This window comes from Gaeumannomyces tritici, assembly GCF_000145635.1.
Source record: "Gaeumannomyces tritici R3-111a-1 unplaced genomic scaffold supercont2.5, whole genome shotgun sequence".
Taxonomy (NCBI): domain Eukaryota; kingdom Fungi; phylum Ascomycota; class Sordariomycetes; order Magnaporthales; family Magnaporthaceae; genus Gaeumannomyces; species Gaeumannomyces tritici.
Window position 1 is genome coordinate 3,390,636 of NW_008804549.1, and position 19,293 is coordinate 3,409,928.

At 59.3% G+C, this 19,293-nt stretch overlaps 6 protein-coding genes across 6 annotated transcripts in view; 5 read left to right on the forward strand and 1 right to left on the reverse strand.

Annotated features, from left to right (window-relative positions):
* Positions 1 to 1,619: 1,619 nt before the first annotated feature.
* GGTG_10099 (hypothetical protein) lies at positions 1,620 to 1,883 on the forward strand (the record flags this gene model as incomplete). Its single annotated transcript, XM_009227962.1, has 1 exon — positions 1,620 to 1,883. One exon carries the CDS (start codon positions 1,620 to 1,622, stop codon positions 1,881 to 1,883), a length of 264 nt encoding a protein of 87 aa, XP_009226226.1.
* A 773-nt stretch (positions 1,884 to 2,656) lies between these two features.
* On the forward strand, positions 2,657 to 7,508 carry GGTG_10100 (hypothetical protein). The gene is made up of 5 exons (XM_009227963.1): positions 2,657 to 3,334; positions 3,412 to 4,582; positions 4,949 to 6,175; positions 6,306 to 6,486; positions 6,555 to 7,508. Exons 2-5 carry the CDS (start codon positions 3,855 to 3,857, stop codon positions 6,714 to 6,716), a joined length of 2,298 nt encoding a protein of 765 aa, XP_009226227.1. The 5' UTR covers positions 2,657 to 3,334; positions 3,412 to 3,854; the 3' UTR covers positions 6,717 to 7,508.
* A 540-nt stretch (positions 7,509 to 8,048) lies between these two features.
* Positions 8,049 to 13,070, forward strand: GGTG_10101 (transcription initiation factor TFIID subunit 1). Its single transcript, XM_009227964.1, has 4 exons — positions 8,049 to 11,597; positions 11,693 to 11,755; positions 11,859 to 12,080; positions 12,152 to 13,070. Exons 1-4 carry the CDS (start codon positions 8,419 to 8,421, stop codon positions 12,240 to 12,242), a joined length of 3,555 nt encoding a protein of 1,184 aa, XP_009226228.1. The 5' UTR covers positions 8,049 to 8,418; the 3' UTR covers positions 12,243 to 13,070.
* A 1,186-nt stretch (positions 13,071 to 14,256) lies between these two features.
* On the forward strand, positions 14,257 to 15,846 carry GGTG_10102 (hypothetical protein; the record flags this gene model as incomplete). Its single annotated transcript, XM_009227965.1, has 2 exons — positions 14,257 to 14,587; positions 14,714 to 15,846. The coding sequence occupies 2 exons, from the start codon at positions 14,257 to 14,259 to the stop codon at positions 15,844 to 15,846; spliced, it is 1,464 nt and encodes a 487-aa protein (XP_009226229.1).
* Positions 15,847 to 16,533: 687 nt separating this feature from the next.
* On the forward strand, positions 16,534 to 18,564 carry GGTG_10103 (retrograde regulation protein 2; the record flags this gene model as incomplete). Its single annotated transcript, XM_009227966.1, has 1 exon — positions 16,534 to 18,564. The coding sequence occupies one exon, from the start codon at positions 16,534 to 16,536 to the stop codon at positions 18,562 to 18,564; it is 2,031 nt and encodes a 676-aa protein (XP_009226230.1).
* A 222-nt stretch (positions 18,565 to 18,786) lies between these two features.
* The window catches only part of GGTG_10104 (ATP-dependent RNA helicase ROK1), a gene marked incomplete at both ends in the record, with an annotated part of 2,718 nt that continues 2,211 nt past the window's right edge, over positions 18,787 to 19,293 (reverse strand). Inside the window, one exon of the mRNA XM_009227967.1 lies at positions 18,787 to 19,119. Within this exon, the coding sequence (XP_009226231.1) occupies positions 18,787 to 19,119 (333 nt within the window). The remainder of the gene's footprint in view (positions 19,120 to 19,293) is intronic.

The window sequence follows — 19,293 nt, forward strand, 5'->3', positions numbered from 1 at the left end:
CACCTCTGTCTGTGTCGCAGTGCCGCCGATGTATTATGTATTGTTCCTCTCTCGCTCCATGCCTCGCGTCGCGCTCTATGTAGGTACTAGGAAGAAGGCCCGCGTGCAGTCCATACAGGGAAAATCGCCGAAGGGTAGCATGCAGGGAAAATCGAACCGTCTGAGCTTACTGTAGTAGGTCCGGGCCCTCGAGTGGTTCTTGGAGTGTGAGGGCACGGTTACTCCTTCATGTGGCGCGCGCGTGTGTGTGTAAGTGTGCACCTTAATGTGTGTGTGGGATGTTGGTGGCTGCATGGTGATCATGCTTTGAGGACGCTATACGGTATGACTCAACCGCTACCGCTCATCCCCATTTACACCGCGACTTGGCCTACTAGCAGTGAGACCCAACCTAGAAGTCAACTTGATTCATCCAGCAAGTCCATCCGCGTGGGGGTTCGGTCCTTCTGTTGCCCTCATGGTCACGCGCAGCTTCTCCCCCTCGAGGTGGTTTCCTGCCCCTGTTTGAACGGAGAAGCGACGCCTACTGTACGGCATTGGATGGGCATCGGGCATGTCGCCGCGGCGGGGCGGCTTTGTTGAGTACCGCGCGCCATTAAACTGGACAGCGGGAAAACCGGTCACCAAGTTGCGGGTGGTGGTTTCGATGCATCCTGACAGGCTGGATCAGAGCGGAGCCAACAGAGTTCCCGCCACGCGTTTCTTGGCCCTTTTTGCGCGCGCGACAGGTGCGCCATCGAGTCAAGCAGGAGGTTGAGGTGGATGCGATGCGGCGCCCACATACGTCAAGCGCCCCGGCCTCCTTGCAACCGTGGTGGTACTGCTGCTGCTGCTGTGGTAAGTTGATGGTACCGGCCTTGCGGATGCGTGTTTGGGCTCCCTACCCAGTAAACCCCAGCGACCCCCCCTCTCCTTGGACGCCCAGACCACATCAGGTAGGCACAGGCAGGTAATGCGGGCAGCCAGGTAGACACAACAGGCATGCGGACAGGCAGGCAGGCAAGAGACGTGGGCAAAACATCTCTCGACTGAGCCCACCCGTCATCGGTGCTGGGCTGGATATGCTTCGTCCGAGGTGAAGTTTGATCACGACAGAGGGCAGAGTTCTGGTCTGCGGCAGGGACTCGTTCGACTGTGCATATGCGGAGTAATGTGCGTCAAAGAATGTATCGCAAAGGGAACCGGTCAAAGTCAAAAAATGACTGCATCTGAGATTCTGTCGCTGCTTGCCCCGGGGCCCATGATTTTGTCGCTCGCCGTCTCCGAAAAAAAAAAAAAAAAAAAAAAGCATGCGAGAGCGATGACATGTGCAGGGCCGTCTGGGGTGGGAAGACAGTGGAGGGCGCCATATTGTGCAGGCGAGCGTGGGGTCGACCAGGAGGGAAGAGGAGGATGGTGTGGAGGTGACTTTGGGGACTGGCCTGGAGCTGGCACACGATCGGAAACGACAGCAGCAGGGAGCGCCGCTCGCATGCCCTTGTTGATGACCACGCGTTTTGTTTGCCCTCTCGTCATCAGGCCGCCGCTCGTCTCCCCCCATCTCCTCGAGCCTTGGTCCGTCGGAAAACCCGGGGGCCAATGCCAACCGATCGTGGTCGGCATCTCCATTTTCGGAAGTAATGGGGACAGGAACAGGCATTGATGTCGTAGAGCATCAAGCCAGCCCCCCCTCGCAGCGCCTTGCGAAATACACCGACCGTCACCACGACCGGGGTTACCCCGTCGCCCGTCCAAGCACTTCAGATAGGCGGCTACTAGGGTCTCCACAAGATGCTGGCGAGCCCGCACCAGTCTACGGCACTGTGTACGGACGAACAAGCCGTGAGAGGACCTGGGTAGCTGTCATGGACACGGGAGGCCAACAGAAGGAGGCGCTCTTTTAAACCGTGGTCCTCTAGAGTGGTTACTTCTCCAGAAGCACGCATGAGTCCCCCGGGGAAAAGCAAACATAGGGATGCACAGAGTGGCTGGACTAGGGGCGTGCAAGAAGGTTGCGGCGGTAGGCAAACGGGATCATGGTGCGGGCGGGGGGTCTGGCAACCAAGGATATTATCGATTTAATACCTGCTCAGCCATTGGTCAGGCCTTGTGTGCCTCAACCTGTCTACCGTGTGAATACCAAGCCGTGCCAGCCAAAAAAAAGGTACCTTTCCACCTTTCCACGCGCAGTGGAGGCAGACCTCAAGCCACGGTCGGACAGCCTTCTAGCAGGCGCTACATGGGTGGCGCCAGGCGCGATGCGCATCCCACGTATCCGTAGCGTCCTTGTGTGTCGTGCATGTGCAAACACGGCCGGACAGACAGCGGACAAGAGTCCAGAATAAGGCCGCTCTGGGGATCCTGACAGAGTGACAAGAGGCAACGAACGCCAGGCCGGCCACCCCTCTCGTGCAAAACGTGGCATCCAGCTCGCTCGCGTCCGTCGAAGGGAGTCCCCAGCTTCCGCGCCGCCGTTCGTCGCAGTGCCCTACCCCCCAGCCCCGACACCAGGTGGGAAAGTAAACCAGATAGACGCACGATTAGAAGGGCGAGCACCTGGGCCCATGAACTGGGCCAAGCCGGCACATGGATCGTGTTGCGTTTTGTGGATGCGGTTTATCCTCACCCTCGAGCCGCCCCCCGAACCCACCCGTCCATTCCCCTTCCCCCGGCGGGCACCTTTTCAACCCGTAATATTGCCCTGATGCCCTGATGCCCTGGACCTCTGGGCTTACATCGATCTGCAACTGCACCTCTCCCACCTCCTGCGTAGATACTTGGACAGTCGCGCGTCGCTCTTCGCCCGTGCCTCCGTTCTCGTCCTCGTCTTCTCTCACCCTGGTCCTACTTGGCCGGGCCGTTTACTTGACTGTGCTTGATCTCGACAAGTACACACAGACACGGTGCTCTATTGCTTCTCTGGTGTAGTGTCTCGCGGCGACCTACATCCATCTCCCTGTCTGCTTGCTACCTAACCTACCTTGCATCTTTTTCCCACTTGCCAGTGCGTATTGTGAAAGTGTCTCTCAACCATCTCGCTCGGCACCTCCGGGATTGCCAAGATTGGACGTGTCTCGCCACGACTTGCAGGAGAAACGCGGCAGCGACGGATAGCGGCCAATAACGAAGACGCGCACGGCGACACCAAAGGATCACCAACAGCCCGCTCTATCACGAGCCGACAGGAGCTGTGAATTCCAGCGGCGACAGCAGCAACACCGCCCAAGGTCCTCCCGGCGCGATAGCCATCCCGCCACTCCCGAGAGCGCCCGAGTCCTCGTCTCCCGTCTACAGTACTGTACCACGTAGGTTGGGAAAGCGTGCCTGTGCTTCCCTGCCGCTCCACGAGTTTCCGGTAAGTACTTCCCTGACCCGGGCTAGCGAGACGTGATTGCCACATTAGTCATTGACTTACACCGCTGAGCCTAGCAGGCAAGCCCAGGCAAACGGAAGTTGCAAACGGGGACTTAAACGGGAACCCTCGCCCGACTCAGTCATTCATCGCCAACAAAAGGCCTGCCTACCCAGTCGAAGCCAACGGGTTTTCGAGGCACCCCCCTTCCCACGAACCCACCGGCCAAGCTAGACCTTGGGCTCGGTCGACGGCATTGAAAGCGGGCTGTTTGCCCGGTCCCTCGACCACCACTATTCTTCCACCGTACTACCCATACTATTTACGTGTTTACCTACTTTGCTTAGAGAACATCACTTCCCTCTCCAAATCCCCCCCCGAGTCCTCTTCGACCGCTTCGTGAGCCAGCCCGGGGCTCGACTCGACGCCGCCAGCTGCCTTGCCTCGGACGAACAGCACTTGACCCAGGCACGCCGCACACCCCCTCGCACCACCCTGCAACACCCCCCAGCTAGGCCGCACTATGGTGACAGGCGCGCTCCGTGGTTGGTTTGGCGCAAGTACCGAGGCCCCGTTTGGCCAGGGCTCGTCCTCAGCAGTGGCCACCGCCAGCCCCAGCGGCGCCAACTCCAGCAGCGCCAGTCCCAGTCCCAGGCCCAGCAGCGTCAGCAATAGCGGAGCCCGACCCAGCGCTGCGGCAGCCGATAGTCATAGCATTAACCGTTATCGTGCGTCACCTAATAACGACGGTCGCCCTCCTCCATCCCGCTCCCTCTCACCGTCGCTCCATCAATCCACCCCATCGGCGTCGCCCTCTCCGCAGCCCGCCACCCCCAGGTCGCCTGTCGCCAACGTCGACCACCCCCACCACCACCACAAGGCCGAGGCCACGAAGCCCATCGACATCACTTCGCAATCACCCTCGTTTGCGCTCTCGTCGCTCCGTGAGTCGCTGCCCTCCGCATCGGTGCCCTTTGGCCACAATCGCTCCCTCGACGACGACCAAGACGTGATCCTCCTCGACGCCGACCTCTTCGCGCACCCGCCCGCCGAAATGACTGCCGGCGCCGTCGACTCGGCCATGGGCCGCAGTCGTCAGGACTCCTTCGTCAGCGCCGGCCCCAAGCCCATCTCCATGGCCAACCCCAATCGCGCCGCCGACAACCGGCCTCGGCGGGAGAGCTTCGGCGGCAGCTTGATGGGAGGCATGAGCTGGGGAGGCCTGTCCGTGAGCAGTTTTATCAGAGACGAGTAAGCGCCAACTTTTGTTTTCTTGATCTCATCCCTTGTTCTTCTCATCTGTGGTTTCCCTGGACCCCTCCTTTTTTTTCTTTTCCAATTTCTCCCTCTTTTATGTTTCATCAGCACCCTTGCCTCACCTCTCCCTCGCGCCAAGCGTTAGGCCGGAACGGGCACTTCAGTCACATAGTTGTCACTGTCTTGCCCATGCTCCATGCCGTTCTTGCTTCAGTACCCCCTACACAAAAATGCACACCATCCTCCCCTATTCCCCCACATACGTGGGCTGCGGTCTAGGGCCCGCCCGTCTATAGCGCAACCTCTCTCTTGCATAATGCGATGGCTGACTGATGATCTATTTACGCATGGGAACAACAGAATTCAGATGACAGGAACTTCGCCGTACCCGGCGCATCAGTCCCCATCACTTCACTCCTCTTCGTACATCCCGAAGCTTGAGGCGAACTTCATGCGCGACTTCACGTGCTGTGACAGGACATGGCCGACCATGCATGACCTCCTTACCCACTACGAGGAGAGTCACACTGGCGTGGCGGCGCCTGCGCGGAATGGCTCCCAGCTTTCAGCTGGCCAGCATAGTTTGAAGGCGTCATCTGCTCGGGGAGTCTCCTCTGCATCAGCATTCGGCGCGGCCCAGCAGGCCAGCCGTCTAGGCCAGCCGCCGACCCAGCTTGGCCAGCAGCCTAGAACGGCCTCCGGTTTGGCTGCCAGCGCAGCCCCGGGCGGAGGTATGAATCTGGGCGGTATCCAGCAGATGATGCGCCAGCAACAACAGCAGCAGCAGCAGCAGCCGCAACAAAGGCAAGCGCATCAACAGGGAGTCCAGCCCATTCCTTCAAAGCTCATGTTGCAGCTAGACGACCATCTCGACGCCATGGGCGATATGGAGATGGACGACCCCGTCGGCATCATGGACATGGACGACAGCAGCAGCAGCAACCAGAGGTCAACCACCTCCATGCAGCAAGCCCGGCAAATGTTTGGCCAGCAACAGCGCCCGCAGCTGCAGTTGAACGGCTCACCCGGACTTGCCCACCAGGGCCTGCGCACCCCGCAGCCGACGACGCCCTCGGCCGCCAACTTTGGCTTCCAGGACCCGACAGTGTCGTCCGTCAACACGCCGACTCTCACCACCCATCAGGGTGTTGCTTCGAGATCTCAGTTCGGTCAGAGCGGCGCTTTCCCCTCGGCCGAGGACATGGATGAGGACATCCCGGGCATGCCAATGCAGATGAATCTGGGCAATATGAACCTCAACGGCGGCCAGTTCGGCCTCGGGTTTGACGCCGCCAACCTGAACTGCATACAGGATCCTGGAAAGCGGCTCTACAGCCCGAACGGGGGTAATTCGCAGCAGGCCCAGGCTCAGGCTCAGCAGGCACAACAGCAACAGCAGCAACTCGCCCAGCAGCGGCTGCTACAACAGCAACTGGCAGCGTTCAACATCGAGCAGCTACCCCCGGGGACCGATGCCCAGGCTCTGCTGCAGCACATGAGGGAAATGATGATGCCTGAGGAGAACAAGCCCTACAAGTGCCCCGTCATCGGCTGTGAAAAGGCCTACAAGAACCAAAACGGTCTCAAGTACGTTGCACCTCTGGTTGGCCTCGTCGGATGAGGAGGCCCGCACAGTCCCGTGTCAATTCTTCCCCTACGCCAGCCTGCATGTCGTCACCATCCAACCAGGAACTAACCCGCCGTCGTTTCTCTGCAGATACCACAAGACCCACGGACACGCGACACAGCAGTTGCACGAGAATGGAGACGGCACATTCTCCATCGTTAACCCCGAGACATCAGCTCCTTATCCCGGCACCATGGGTATGGAGAAGGAGAAGCCATTCAAGTGCGAGGTCTGCGGCAAGCGGTACAAGAACCTCAACGGGCTGAAATACGTAAGTATCGAGTATCCTACCTTGCCTACTCTACCGGCCGATCGCTGACACGTCACCCCCACCAACAGCACAAGGCGCACTCGCCCCTCTGCGACCCTGAGCTCAAACTGCAACACCAAAACGCCCTGGCGGTCGCGGCAGCGGCGGCATCGCTCAACCCGAACCAGCTCGCCGCTCTCAGCCTAGGCTTGCACAACCTGCCCAACATTGGCGAAGAGTCTATGCTCTAAGGGTAGGGCGGGACGTCAGGTTGGCACCAAACATGCCGCTCATGTTACGCCTCTGCATCACTTGCATTTCCATCAAGCGCCCCTCACCTCCTTCAGTGTTTATTTCTCGTCCCCTTCCCTGCTGCATTTGAGTTGAGCGGCGTTCCCTCCGAAAGATACCCACGGCCCTTCCCACCGCACCACACTAATCCCCCTATAGACTGGCAATATCCCCAAACCCAGAGCTTCCCACATTGCTGGGAAGAGACGCCCAAGGACTCACGACAAATCGTGTGGGGCCTAGAGAGACGGGATGCATTGAAGCGACCCCCGTTTGTGTTGTTAACCAAAAGTACATGTTGCTCTTTGTCGGTTTTTCTTGTATTTCCTTTTTGGAATTATGTCACGCCTCGTGCTGGGTTCCAGGGTACCTCTAATGATGCCCTTTGTCTTGCTTTTGGTCCCTTCGGTGGAGTTCCTCTTCATTTTCTCTTTCACTGCCTTTTTTTTCTGATCTCTCTGCTCCTTGTTTTCACCATCTTCTTCTGTGGTTATACTTCCCGTGTGATGTGTTGGTAGATGATTTGTTGTTTTTTCTCTTATGCCGACACGATTAGACGGACGGGACTGGTTGGAACATGTGGGAAAAGTAACTGGAAGGGAGGCGTTCAAAAGGAAAAGGATGGCTACTACGTCATCTTACAATTTTCACATCTGAATCTTCCAATTGCTCAAAGGTCGCATCTCACAAACCCGCAGGCATGTTAGATTTTAGTACTTGCTACTTGTATAGAAAACACTTTGTTCAAACCGCTGTCGTGGTCCCGACCATGATTTCCCCTCGGCTGGTGCCGCCGTTTGGCATGGTTAGTGTGTCGTGGATGTGCAACTGGGTTTAGTCTTTGCTTGCTATTTGCGATGCTTTCTCCAAACTACACACAATGGTCAACCGCGCAGTGGACCGAGCACGTGGCTGTCTAAGCAGAGCGGCATGAACAACGCAACCTTGATCTGCGGCAGCGGTAGGTGTAGTGAGCGCAATTCGTGATGCCATGACGCGCGCTCTGCATTTGGTTTGTTCGCGGGAGCAATTATTCCATTTCAGTTTCTGCAGAGGACACAGAGACCACGAATGTGAAGTCACCTCAGAGCGCCACTCAATGCTGGAAGGTTGATGGTCCCGACTCACTGTCAGAGCACTTTGAGGCTGTGACTGACTCGGCAGTTCCCCGCTCTTCCGGGCTGCCACTCCGCACACTGGGCTTGTTGCCTCAGGCACCAGGTCGCGATTGCACCTGTGGCGGCCGCCTGGAACTTTGGCACGTTCAACCTTGAGTTTGCGTGAATCCGGTACGACGCCTCTTTTTTTTTGCTTCGTCTTTTGGCTGCACTCAGCATCTTTCCTCCTCCCGCGCCCCTTCTGACTATTTCTACGGCAAACGAGCCCTGCGAAGCTCAGCGATTGGATTTCCGAGATTCTGACGACCTGCACTGACCTCGACCTGTACAATACCTGCCGTCCCGCGCGACTCGATCGAACCCGCATCGCGACCAGCGAACCCATCCCTCACCTAGCCTGCGAATTCACGTCACCCGCCAACCGCCAATCGCGCGAACAAACTATGACCTGATCCACATCCAACGCCTCGCGCGGACCCCGTCGCAGGAAGTGAGGAGGAGAGACGCTTGACCCTGCCGCGCAACCAACCGCGGCACCGCAACCATGGCGCAGGCCGAGACGAAGGTGTCCGTAAAGGACGAGGACGTCGCCATGCTGCCGCGCGATGACAAGGATTGGGAGCGGCAGGACCGGCTGGACGAGGAGGAGATGCAGCGCTTCTTCCAGGGCCAGGTCGAAGGCTTGTCCGGCGGCGGCGGCATCCAGCTCCCCGACGACGACCACCAGTTCGACCAGTCCGGCAAGGCCGACGACGCCCAGGACTTCGAGGACTTGAGCGACGACGAACTCCCCGAGGAGGAAGGCGCGAGCGCCGCCCGACCCCCCGCCTCCACCGACATCCCCGGCCTCACCGACGACGGCGGCACGAGCAACGATGCCGACGACCTGTGGGGCGAGGGCGATGATCGTGAGTCCTCGCCTCTGCAGATGGGCGCGCCACCCTCGCCTATCGCGGAGCCGGCGGACGCGGCTGATGTCAAAGACTCGGGCCCGGCTCCGGATGATGCTGATGTTCAAGTCGGTGCTGATGTTCAAGTCGGTGCTGATGTTCAAGTCGGTGCTGATGTTGAGGCGTCCCGCCCACAGCCCAGTGACTTCGACATCAACTTCCCCCAGGCCGACTTCTCGTTGAACCAAGACCCGGACATCCCGGCTGTCGCGCAGACAGAGCCCGAGCTTGTCAGGTCTGTCTGGCCTAGCTTCGACACTGGAACGTACTTCGACTGGAACCGGTTGCTGCCCCCCAAGAAGGCCACCTGGGTCGGAAAGAAGGCGCAGCGCGCTCCAAAACCACTGGCCCCCACAAAGCTTAGCCTCGACCTCGACGTTGACCAGGAGAAGGCCTTTCGGATACCCGGCCCGGCGGCAGGAACGACGCGCCAGAAGATACAGGATGCCGAAGCCAAAAGCCTGGTGTCGCTGTTGGTCCCGGAGCCGGTGGAGGAGGCCGACATTGCCATATTCAGCAAGGAGCTGGAGGACGACACCGAGCTCGTTGGCGGGTACACACTCGCCGACATCGAGACCATCTGCTACGATTTCGAGTCCATGATCGATGCAGGACGGCCGCTCTCGCCCCCTCTCACTCCACAGCCCAACAGTGATGACGTCGACAGGAAGGGTGGCGAGCCCAACAGTAATGGCGTCGACATTAAGGATGACGACTTTTGGGACAAAATGTTCCTGGATGAGCCGCCCGCCAAGCGGCGCAAGATAGTGGTGGAGAAGGGTCTGCCGCGGGTGCCTCGCTTCGAGGCCCCGAACTTCGACCAGTTCGAGGAGGCGACTGTGCGTGCTGCCAAGCGCGTCCACCTGGACTTTGCGGATCCGTTCCTTCTCATGGAGGAGGAGCAGGCGCCCAAGCGCCAAAAACTCAACCGGGCGGGCGGGAAGCGGATGGCCAACGGGCGCTTCGGGCGCGATGTCAAGTCACGCTTCAACTTCTCCAACGACGAGCACTACGAACAGCTCAAGCTCAACCACAAGCACAAGGTGCGGGCGACTATCGGGAACCTGTCGGTCGAGCACAGCTTGCCGGCCACCAAGCTCCTATGGCCCTACTACATGGTTCGCCAGGACGGCATCGATCCTTACGAGTACCACAGGCCAAGCCTGCAGACGAGCAAGGAACTCAACTCGTTCGTGAAGCTCGTACAGTCGTCGAGCTTGAAGCGGAAGGACAAGAGGATTCAGAAGGTCCAGGAAGCCTTCGCCTCGTCAAAGGATCTCACGTTGAGCGACAACTCGACCGCCGTCCTCTTCGAGTACTGCGAGCAGGTGCCCACTGTCCTGTCCAAGTTTGGAATGGGCAACAAGATCATCAATCATGCTAGGAAAAAGGCCAATACGGACGACGATACCACGCTGATCGACAAGAAGCAGTACGAGCTCGGAGAGCCCAACATTCTCCTGACCGAAGACAAGTCCCCCTTCTCAATATTCGGCCGCGTGGACCACGGCGAGGTGGTGCCGACGCTGCAAAACGCAATGTTCCAGGCGCCAATATTCAAGCACAAGCCCAGGAGAAGCGACTTCCTGTGCGGGCGCAGCCACACGGGGGCGGGCGGATCGAATTACTACGTGCGCAAGATTGACCACCTGTACGTCGTGGGCCAGAACTTCCCCACGATGGAGGTGCCAGGCCCGCACTCGCGGCGGGTGACGACGCTATCCAAGAACCGGATGAAGATGATATCGTTCCGCCTGATACACTCAAAGGGTCACGTCGCCCTCCAGGACATCACACACCACGTCAAGAACTCGACAGACGCCCAGAACAGACAAAAGCTGAAGGAATTCCTCAGCTACGAGAGGGAGACCAAGAGCTGGAACATCAAGGAAAACGACCAGCTCATGGACAAGGACTCGATTGATAAGATGATCAAGCCCGAAGAGGTGTGCCTCAATGATGCGCACCAGGTGGGCGTCGGGGAGCTGCTGGTCAATGGCTACACTGTCTCCAGGGTCGACGATAGCGCAGATCAGGAGCTCGGCGACGACAACAACGATGCGTCCTTCGCCAAGTCGATGGCGCCCTGGTTCACCACCAAGGCTTTCATCGACGCTTGCGCGGGCAAGGCCATGGTCAGGCTACGGGGCCCTGGAGACCCCACAGGTCACGGTCTGGGCTTCAGCTTCATCAAAACTTCTATGAAAGGTGGGTACATGGAGGCGCTGCAGAGGGATCGTGGACCAGGGACGACATCGGCGGACTCGATGGCGCTCGAGGCTCAGCGCAAGGACGCCAACGGCCACTCGTACAATGTCAAGCAACAGGATGAGCTCTACAACAAGGAGATCGGGGAGATCTGGGCCAAGCAAAGATCGACGCTCTCGGACCCGACCGAACACGACGCCGAGGATCTGCAGCCGCAGGAGGACGAGGACGACCGATTCGGCACCGGGGCGGCTGGGGCGGGTGCCGACGGAGGATCGCAGATAATACCTGCGACGCCAGGGGGCTTCAGGGCTGGTGGCGGCAGCTACTCGGCCGTCAACGGCAGTACCTTTATGGACGACAAGACGAGCGTCTTCAGCCGGCGTAGTGCCACCGACGCTGGGGGCTCGACTGGTCGCAAGAGGAAGATGCTACGCATTTACCGCAAGCCAAAGCTCGCTAATGGCGATGACGGCGCCGAGGAGCAGGTCGAGATGGTGCTCGACTCAGGCGTCATGAAGCGGTACATAGACGCCAAGCGGAAAGCATTGGCGGAGGAGGTCGAGTACGTTTTGACACTGGCTCAGCCCATTGCCCATTTCTGGGTCCGGTTGCTTATGCTCATGTGGACGAGCCTTGCTAACAAACGACACGGCGCAGTCTCTTCGCTGGCAATGTCGTGTTCACCGGTGATGCCGAGCATGATGCGGCGTTACTCAGCCAGTATGTGAACGCATCCCCTCTTCCCCTCCATCGTCTTTGTATACGAGTCTTGGTGATTGTGGCTTCGTGGAGACTGACCGACGGGCCCTTTGGGCCCAATAAGGATCAACGCGGAGGAGGCACGCCTCGTGCGCAACAGGGAGCGACGCCTCCAGCGCGAGAAGTCCAAGCAGCACAACGGCAAGTTCTCGGTCGCGGCGCCCTTCGACCGAGATCCCGACTCGCCCGCGCCCTCGATAGAAAAGGGCGCGGGCGGCGGTGCCGGCACCACCAACAGAAAATGCGCCAACTGTGGCAAGAAGGGGCATATCAAAACCAATAAAAAGTACAAGACCCTTTTGCCTTCCTTTCCCACCCCTGGACTTGGGCACTCTTACTGACAAACTCTTGTTATAGGCTCTGTCCCATGCTCAATGGCACATACACCAAAGAGACAGGTGGCCACGAGGAGGCTGGCGGCTTCGGCGACGTGGCTACTGGGGCATGATGACGGGGCGTTCTATACGAAATCACGGAGTCTTGTTGTTGCCTCGTTCTGGCTCTCATACCCAGCCAAACCCACATCCACAGCATCGGGTTGGCATCGTTTTCTTTCTTTCTGCATATTGGCGATATGGCGTCACCAACGCTTCCATGAGCGTTGGCTTTCCTACTTTGTGCCTGCCACATTAATATATAAGCGAGAGAGGGTCGAGGAGAGTCACGGCCCGACTATCCCTTGCAGACTCGAGTCACTTTTCTTCTTTTCTTTTCTCTCTTCTGTCATCGTGCACATTCCAGCCCTCCGCGCACGGGATTTGCATGTGTCTTGATGACCCATTTTCACTCCTGATTTCTCAAGTCATGGCCATGGCGCAAAGGGAAAGGAGGGGACATTCTTTCTTTTTTTTATGGGTATTTTTGGAGGGGGAAAAGAAACACAGGGACCCTCGTATTGCGCTTGGACATGCCCCTTTTTTGCACCATCAAAGTTAAGGGGATGATGATGGCGGTCTCTCTATTGTGCAAAATACACAGACGAATAAAATAAAAAGACGACATGAAGGAAAAAGGGCCAGGTGGGATGCGAGCGAGAAGGATGCTGTTAATATCCGATATTCTCCCTCTGTTTTGTTTTTCTTTTCTTTTTATTGTTTCTGCTCACATGGCCATTCTGCAAATGCTTTTCTTTTCTTTTTTTTTTCGTACGTGGCAAGGACTGTCGTGCAAGTTTGTCCCTGTCGTGGGTGTTAAAAAGGGTTGCTAGTTCTCGCAATTCAGGACTCGGGAAATAAGAGCAAGTGAAGGGTAACACGATTGCGGACGTCGGATCCGGGTTTGACTGTGATGCTGCCGTATTTTTGTTTATTACTGGAGCCGTCAATGTCTTTTGCCTGCCCGCTCATACATCACCCTTTACATTCAGCCGGGGTCGGCACGAGCTGGCCGAAACCCAGGGAATTGGCCCGGATAACGCGGCCGACGATCGGTGGCGCTTATCGGGAAATCTGTGTTTCGAAAAAGGCTTGATTGTCTGTTCTGCTGCGGCTCGTTCGGACGGAGCCCTGTCTGAGAGGGGTTCCTTTTTCTTTTTTTTTCTTTTTTTCTTGTCATGCCCGGTTTGGCAGGCATTTTATCTGCACTTCTCGCCAACCGGGGAGGTCACTTTTGGACGCCTTCAATGCTGTGTATCCAGGTATACCTGGGCTTGGACGGGGAAAGACGTAAACCCCCAGCACAAACCGGGCGCGGTGGCTCACATGCCGGCCCAAGAAATGCAGAGCCCTCAATCACCCAACATGCCAGAGCACCCCAGCCAGCCAAGTCCCAGTAATGCCGGCCGGCCCGGGTCCGATGAAATACCGTTGTCTACCGCCTGTCCGTCTGCCTTCCTGCCCGGGTCGACCACCCTGGTTTCCTGCTCCTCTTGTTCCGCCCCCGGGAGCTCCCGTGCTTATTCTCTCGTGAGCGCCAAGACGGCAACACGCTCTGGCTGTAACCCAACCCAGGTCCTCCTCCCACGACGCAAAACACATGCCATGCCATGCCGTTCTGTTGGTCCCAGCCGCTGGGGCCCTGCACGGGCTTTTGGTCTGGGCAGCGTTCCTTGACCACCAAGCGAGTGCCGTCGGCTAGTGACACTGCAGCCGAAAAAAAAGGGGCCCACTGTCGCACGCTAGCTTTCAATCTTGGGGCTTTCGTCATTTCCAGCTTTTCTCCTTATTGTTGTCGGACGGTACCCTTGCGCTTTGTTTTATATTTTCCCTTCTCAACTTGTTTCCTTCCCACCCCTGTCCTCCTGTCTTGACCTCCATTCCAGCATTGTCTTTCCAAACGTCCCTGTCTCGCCGCACATTGCAACGCAGCGGAATCCCACCGGAGAACCCGAGCAACAAATGAAGCAACCATAAATACAAGACCCGGGAGAGAGAGAGAGAGAGAGAGAGAGAGAGAGACGCAGCCAACATAGACCACACAGGCGAGTCTAGAGGCCTCGGCGCCTCGGCACAGCAACACCGACCATGTTGGCGCAGGCCAATCTCATCAGCGCGGCCAAGTTCGCCGTGCCGCTGGTGATATTCGTCTGGACATTCGTCTACATGACGTCGTCGTCACCGCGCGCGACCTACGGCCAGGTCATGCGCAAGTTCAAGGACCAGCGCACCCTGTTCGTGTCCGACTTCCTCGAGAACGAGATCGACGGCCCGTTCGACGGCAAGCCCATCGAGGCCATGTGTGCCTCTAAGACGTGGAACCGCGACTGGATCCTGCAGTGCGACGCGGTGCCCGAGGGCGTTGGCACCGTCAGGAACGGACACCTTCAGTGCATCCGCCTGGCTATCGAGTTGGGAGGTACGTCGCGATTCTTGCCGTTACTGGATGGCGGTTCGCCCAGGCGGCGGCTTGGCAGCGGGGGAATACCTCCCTTCTCCCTTGGGCGCCCAGGAGCACGGCTAACAGTGAATTCCTCCCAAACAGCCAGCGGCTTGATCCTCCCCGAGATAATCCAGCGGTCCGAGCACGACATCGCCAAAGCGGTCCCCAACTCCAAGGGCCCGGTACGCGGCGTCTCTCTCGACTACTTCTTCGACAAGGAGCACTTGACGACTAGCCTGGGGCGGCTGTGTCCGCAGATGAAGCTCTATTCGTCCATAAACGACCTGGCCAACGTCCCGTCGGTTTTGAACGGCATCAAGCTCGAAATCCCAAAGGCGTTTGCTTCCAAGGCGGTTGTTCCCATTTCGCTGGTCCACGGCACCGTCGTAGCCGACGTACAAAAGCTATCCCAGGCCGTCAGGGCGCATATCAAGTCCAAGGACGACGCCAAGCTGCGTCCGCTCAAGATGCAGCTCCCATGGGCGGCTTTTTGGTATCCCGTGGCGTCAGACCCGCCCGAGTTCGTGGCCAGCTTCGGGCGTCTCCTGCGCGTGCGGGCCGACGCCCGCCGCCTGGCCGCCGAGACGCTGTTTGCTCTGCGCGCCAGCTACGGCCTGGACCTGGACCCGAGGAGAGCGCGGCCGTCCGGGTCCGGGCCTGAGACGGGCGGGGCGCTCACCAAGTCCTTCATGGGAGTGCGGCTGCGCACCGACCGCGACATCCAGGTCAAGTCCCCGCCGTGGCCGTCGTACGTGGACCAGGCGCCTCACTTCCTCGGGCTCATGGCGGAGCGCAAGGCACCCGTCATGTACCTGGCGCAGGGCGCGTCGGCCGCCAACGAGACGTCACTCAAGGCGCGCGGGGAGGACCTGGGCGCGACCGTGGTGACCAAGTGGGACCTGCTCGAGGGCGCGGGGCTGCAGGCCGAGGTGCAGGCGCTCCACGCGCTCAGCTGGGACCAGCAGTCGCTCGTCGACTACGAGGTCATGCTGCGCGCGGGCCTGGTGGCGGGCATCGCGCACTCGAGCTTTGCGTGGAACCTGGCGGCGCGCCGGAGAGTGGCGTATGGCGTTGCTCACAAGGCGCTCGGCATCAACGCGTCGCGCGCCGAGACGCTGCAGCTTCCGAAGGGGAACGTCCAGTACCAGGACTCGCATACCGTCATCTTCAGAGCCGGGACTGGCATGACGGCGCCCAAGAACGCCGAAGCCATGGAGCTTACCATTTGGCCATGAGCTTGTTGCGTTCCATCATGAACTGTTTACTTTTTTCCCATCGGGTTGTTAGCGTTGACTTCCATGGCGCTCAGGGTCTAGCTTTTCTTTTTCTTTTCACCAGCGTCTAAACATGGTTCATTTTCTTTGATAGTCTCGCGGTTGGTGCTCGAGCAGCCACAATTATTGAAGTTGAAATTCATGGTGATAGATGGCTTCGTTGCACACACGGTCAGAGCCTTTCGCCTGAGAGAAGGAGGCCCCTTCCGGCCCTGCATGTTCAGGCGTGTGGAATTGAGTGAGGGCGTTTAAAGGTGTCGGCGGATTGGGCTGGGTGCTGCCCTGATTAAGTCATGCGTGTTTTCATGACAGAGAATTTGGGTTTGGCGGAAACAAGGCAAGAAGGCAGTGACACAAGATATGCCTGCCCTTCGTCGCTGCCGTAAAAGATGGTGGTGTAAGCTGCGCTCCGTTTCAGGCAGTTATAAATTTCCGCCACGTCATTTGTGCTGAAGAAGGTGCTTAGGAGGCTGTCGAGCTGAATGGCCAGGTGCCAATTCCCCACGGCCATGCAGAAGAGCCCTTGTTTCTGGACCACATAGCCTTGGCATATCGACCACGCGATTTGGAGGCTGTATATTATAACTCTGATCGCAGAGAACCCCTCATGGTCAAATTGCCAGCATCCCACAACCTTCCGCAGCAGACATGGCAGACCTCCCTCCTGCCCCGGGAATCCCGACACCGGCCCCTGCACCGCCGCCGTCGGAGCCCGGGTCGGCGGCCGATGTAATCACTCTTGAGAACCTCGCCCTCAAGTTGGCGAAATGGGACCCCGCCACCCCAAGCCACCTGTACGCCCTCGTGGACATGGGCAGCAATGGCATCCGCTTCTCCGTCTCGGATCTCACCCCGTCTCGGGCTCGGTTGCTGCCTTGTCTCTACCAGGAACGGGCCCCCATCTCGCTCCTCGACGCCCTCCTCGAGGGTGACCCGAGCACCGCCAGCCACGGCGGCGCCAACAAGCCCAAGGTCCAGGACAAGTTCCCCGAGGCCACTATCCTCGCCGTGGCTCGCACACTGGCTCGCTTTCGGACCATCGCCATCGACGGCTACCGCGTCCCACCTGGGAACCTGCTCGTCTTTGCCACCGAGGCCATGCGCCGCGCCTCCAACGCGGCCGACATGCTTAAGGCCATCGCCGACGCCGCTCCGGGAACGGCCGTCCACATCCTGGAGCCCAAGGTCGAAACGCTGCTCGGGGCCATGGGCGCTCGCTCATCGTTTGTGAACGTCAGGGGGCTGTTCGTGGATCTGGGAGGGGGTAGTCTCCAGATCAGCTACCTCAACTCTGACCCCGATCAAGCCTCGAGCGCCGCGGGCGCCGCAGCTGTTGGCCCCGCTGACGCCGGGGCCTCGAGTTACGGCGTCGCGGCCGCCCGCGCCGGCCAGTCGATGCCCTTTGGCGCGGCGAGGATGACGCACATCATCGAGCACGAGAGTAGCCATGTGCTGGACGTTGAGGTCTCGGGCCTCCACTCCAAGCTCGCCGCCGCCCTCGAGCACCTGCGCAGGGTCCACCCGGCCCTGGCCGCCGACCTAGCTGACGACGGCCCCGGGGTTGGTCTGTACCTCTACGGCGGCGGCCTGCGGGGCTACGGTAGCATGCTCATGTTCAACGACGAAATAGAGCCCTACCCCCTGGCCGGGATAGGTTCGTACACTGTATCAGGTAGCTACTTTTCCGAGGTGAAAAAGATGCGCAAGGTCAACAAGAAGCACAAGGATAAGATCCCGGGCATGTCGGGCCGCCGGCGCCAGCAGTTCCCTGCCATTGCCACCGTGGCCGAGGCGCTTGTTGCCGTGGTCCCCAACATCCGGTGGGCAACCTTCTGCTCTGGCGGAAACCGCGAGGGCGCCTTGATGATGGTTTTGCCGGAGTCGCTGCGTGAGAGCAATCCCCTGCAGCTGCTCTCTCGCCAGAATGGCAAAGGGGCTGGAAGCAATCCAGAGTCACCACTATCAGCTGGCTTCTTCGGCCTCGCCACAGGCCCTGTTGCCGAAGCTCTTACCGCGACCCTGATAGAGGCCCTGCCAGAATCCCTGGCCGACGGGCCTGGCTGCGCCAACGTCTTTTCCCTCGGGCTGGGCGCCATTTTCATGGAGAGCCTCTGGTCCGGCGCCAGCGGCTCCAGCGGCGATGACGACGAAAGCGCCTCCAGCGCGCTGCACCAGACTCTGGGCCGAGACCCTGGCGCCCCGGGGCTGGGGCATCTGGAGCGCGCTGTGCTGGCCGTGACCCTCGTCTCACGGTGGGGTGGCTCTGTTTGCGCCACCGACAAGCCGCTGCTCGAGAAGCTGCGGGCCGTGGTGTCCAGCACTCAGATTCGGCCGGGCCGGGCGGACGGAAGCGACGGTCAGAGAAAGGGCTCGGGCTCAGCTTCGGCATCGCTCTTCTGGGCCGACTACATTGGGGCAGCCGCCGCGGTGGTGGCCAAGGTTACGGCCACATACCCTCGTGATCTCGCCACCGGCGGGCTGACGGGGATCAAGTTCCGTGCGACCTCCGAGACGAAACTCGGCAAGGAGCACATTAGCCTGGCCATTGGAGTGGCGGTGCCGGAGGTGCTGGCTTTCGATCTGGCCGATTTGACTGCCCCTTTCAAAAAGTTGGGAAAGAAAGAGGGAAGGAAGGTTACCGCGGTGGCTCAGTTTCAGGTTATTCCCCTTCGTATGTGAGGGCTCTCTCTGATATTTGTAATTCGCCCCTGATTATCGTGGCTTTATCTCCTCTCCCCAATCCAACCTACGGCTCCCTCTTCTCGCCGATTACACCTAGGACAGTCAACACTTATTTGTGCAACGAGCGCGACAGACAAAAGCACTCGAACATAGTATAGCTTGGTTTTCACTGCTGTTGCTAGTACTTGACAGGATAGTATCAAAGAAAAAAAACACAACTCAGTCGTCAATGCCTCCCCATTCCTCGCCGTCGTCGTGTTCCGCAGACGCGTCGTCGAGCAGCGCCTTCTTCCTCTTCTTGCTCCCCTCGATTGCGCCGCGGCGGTTGTTCTCCCTCCGCCTCTCCCACGTGCTCTTGGACGTGATGCGGGCCTTTGCGGCGCCGGACCGCCTCGACTCGACGCCCCTTTCGCGCAGCGTCTTGCGGTCCTTCTTGGACACGTCGGGCAGCGAGTCCAGCAGCCACTTTTGCGCGCCCGCGCCCGCGCCCGCGCCGACACCGGAGCCCGCGGCGGCCTGCTTCTCGCTCAGGGCGATAACGTTTGCGACGCTCTTGACGAAGGGTATGTCGTCCTTTGTGTAAAAGGTGACGGCGACGCCGCCGCGGCGGCCGGCGCGGCCCGTGCGGCCGGCGCGGTGGACGTAGGCGGCCGCGGAGCCGGGGACGTCGTAGTTGACGACGCCGTTGACGCCGGCGAAGTCGACGCCGCGGGCGAGCACGTCGGT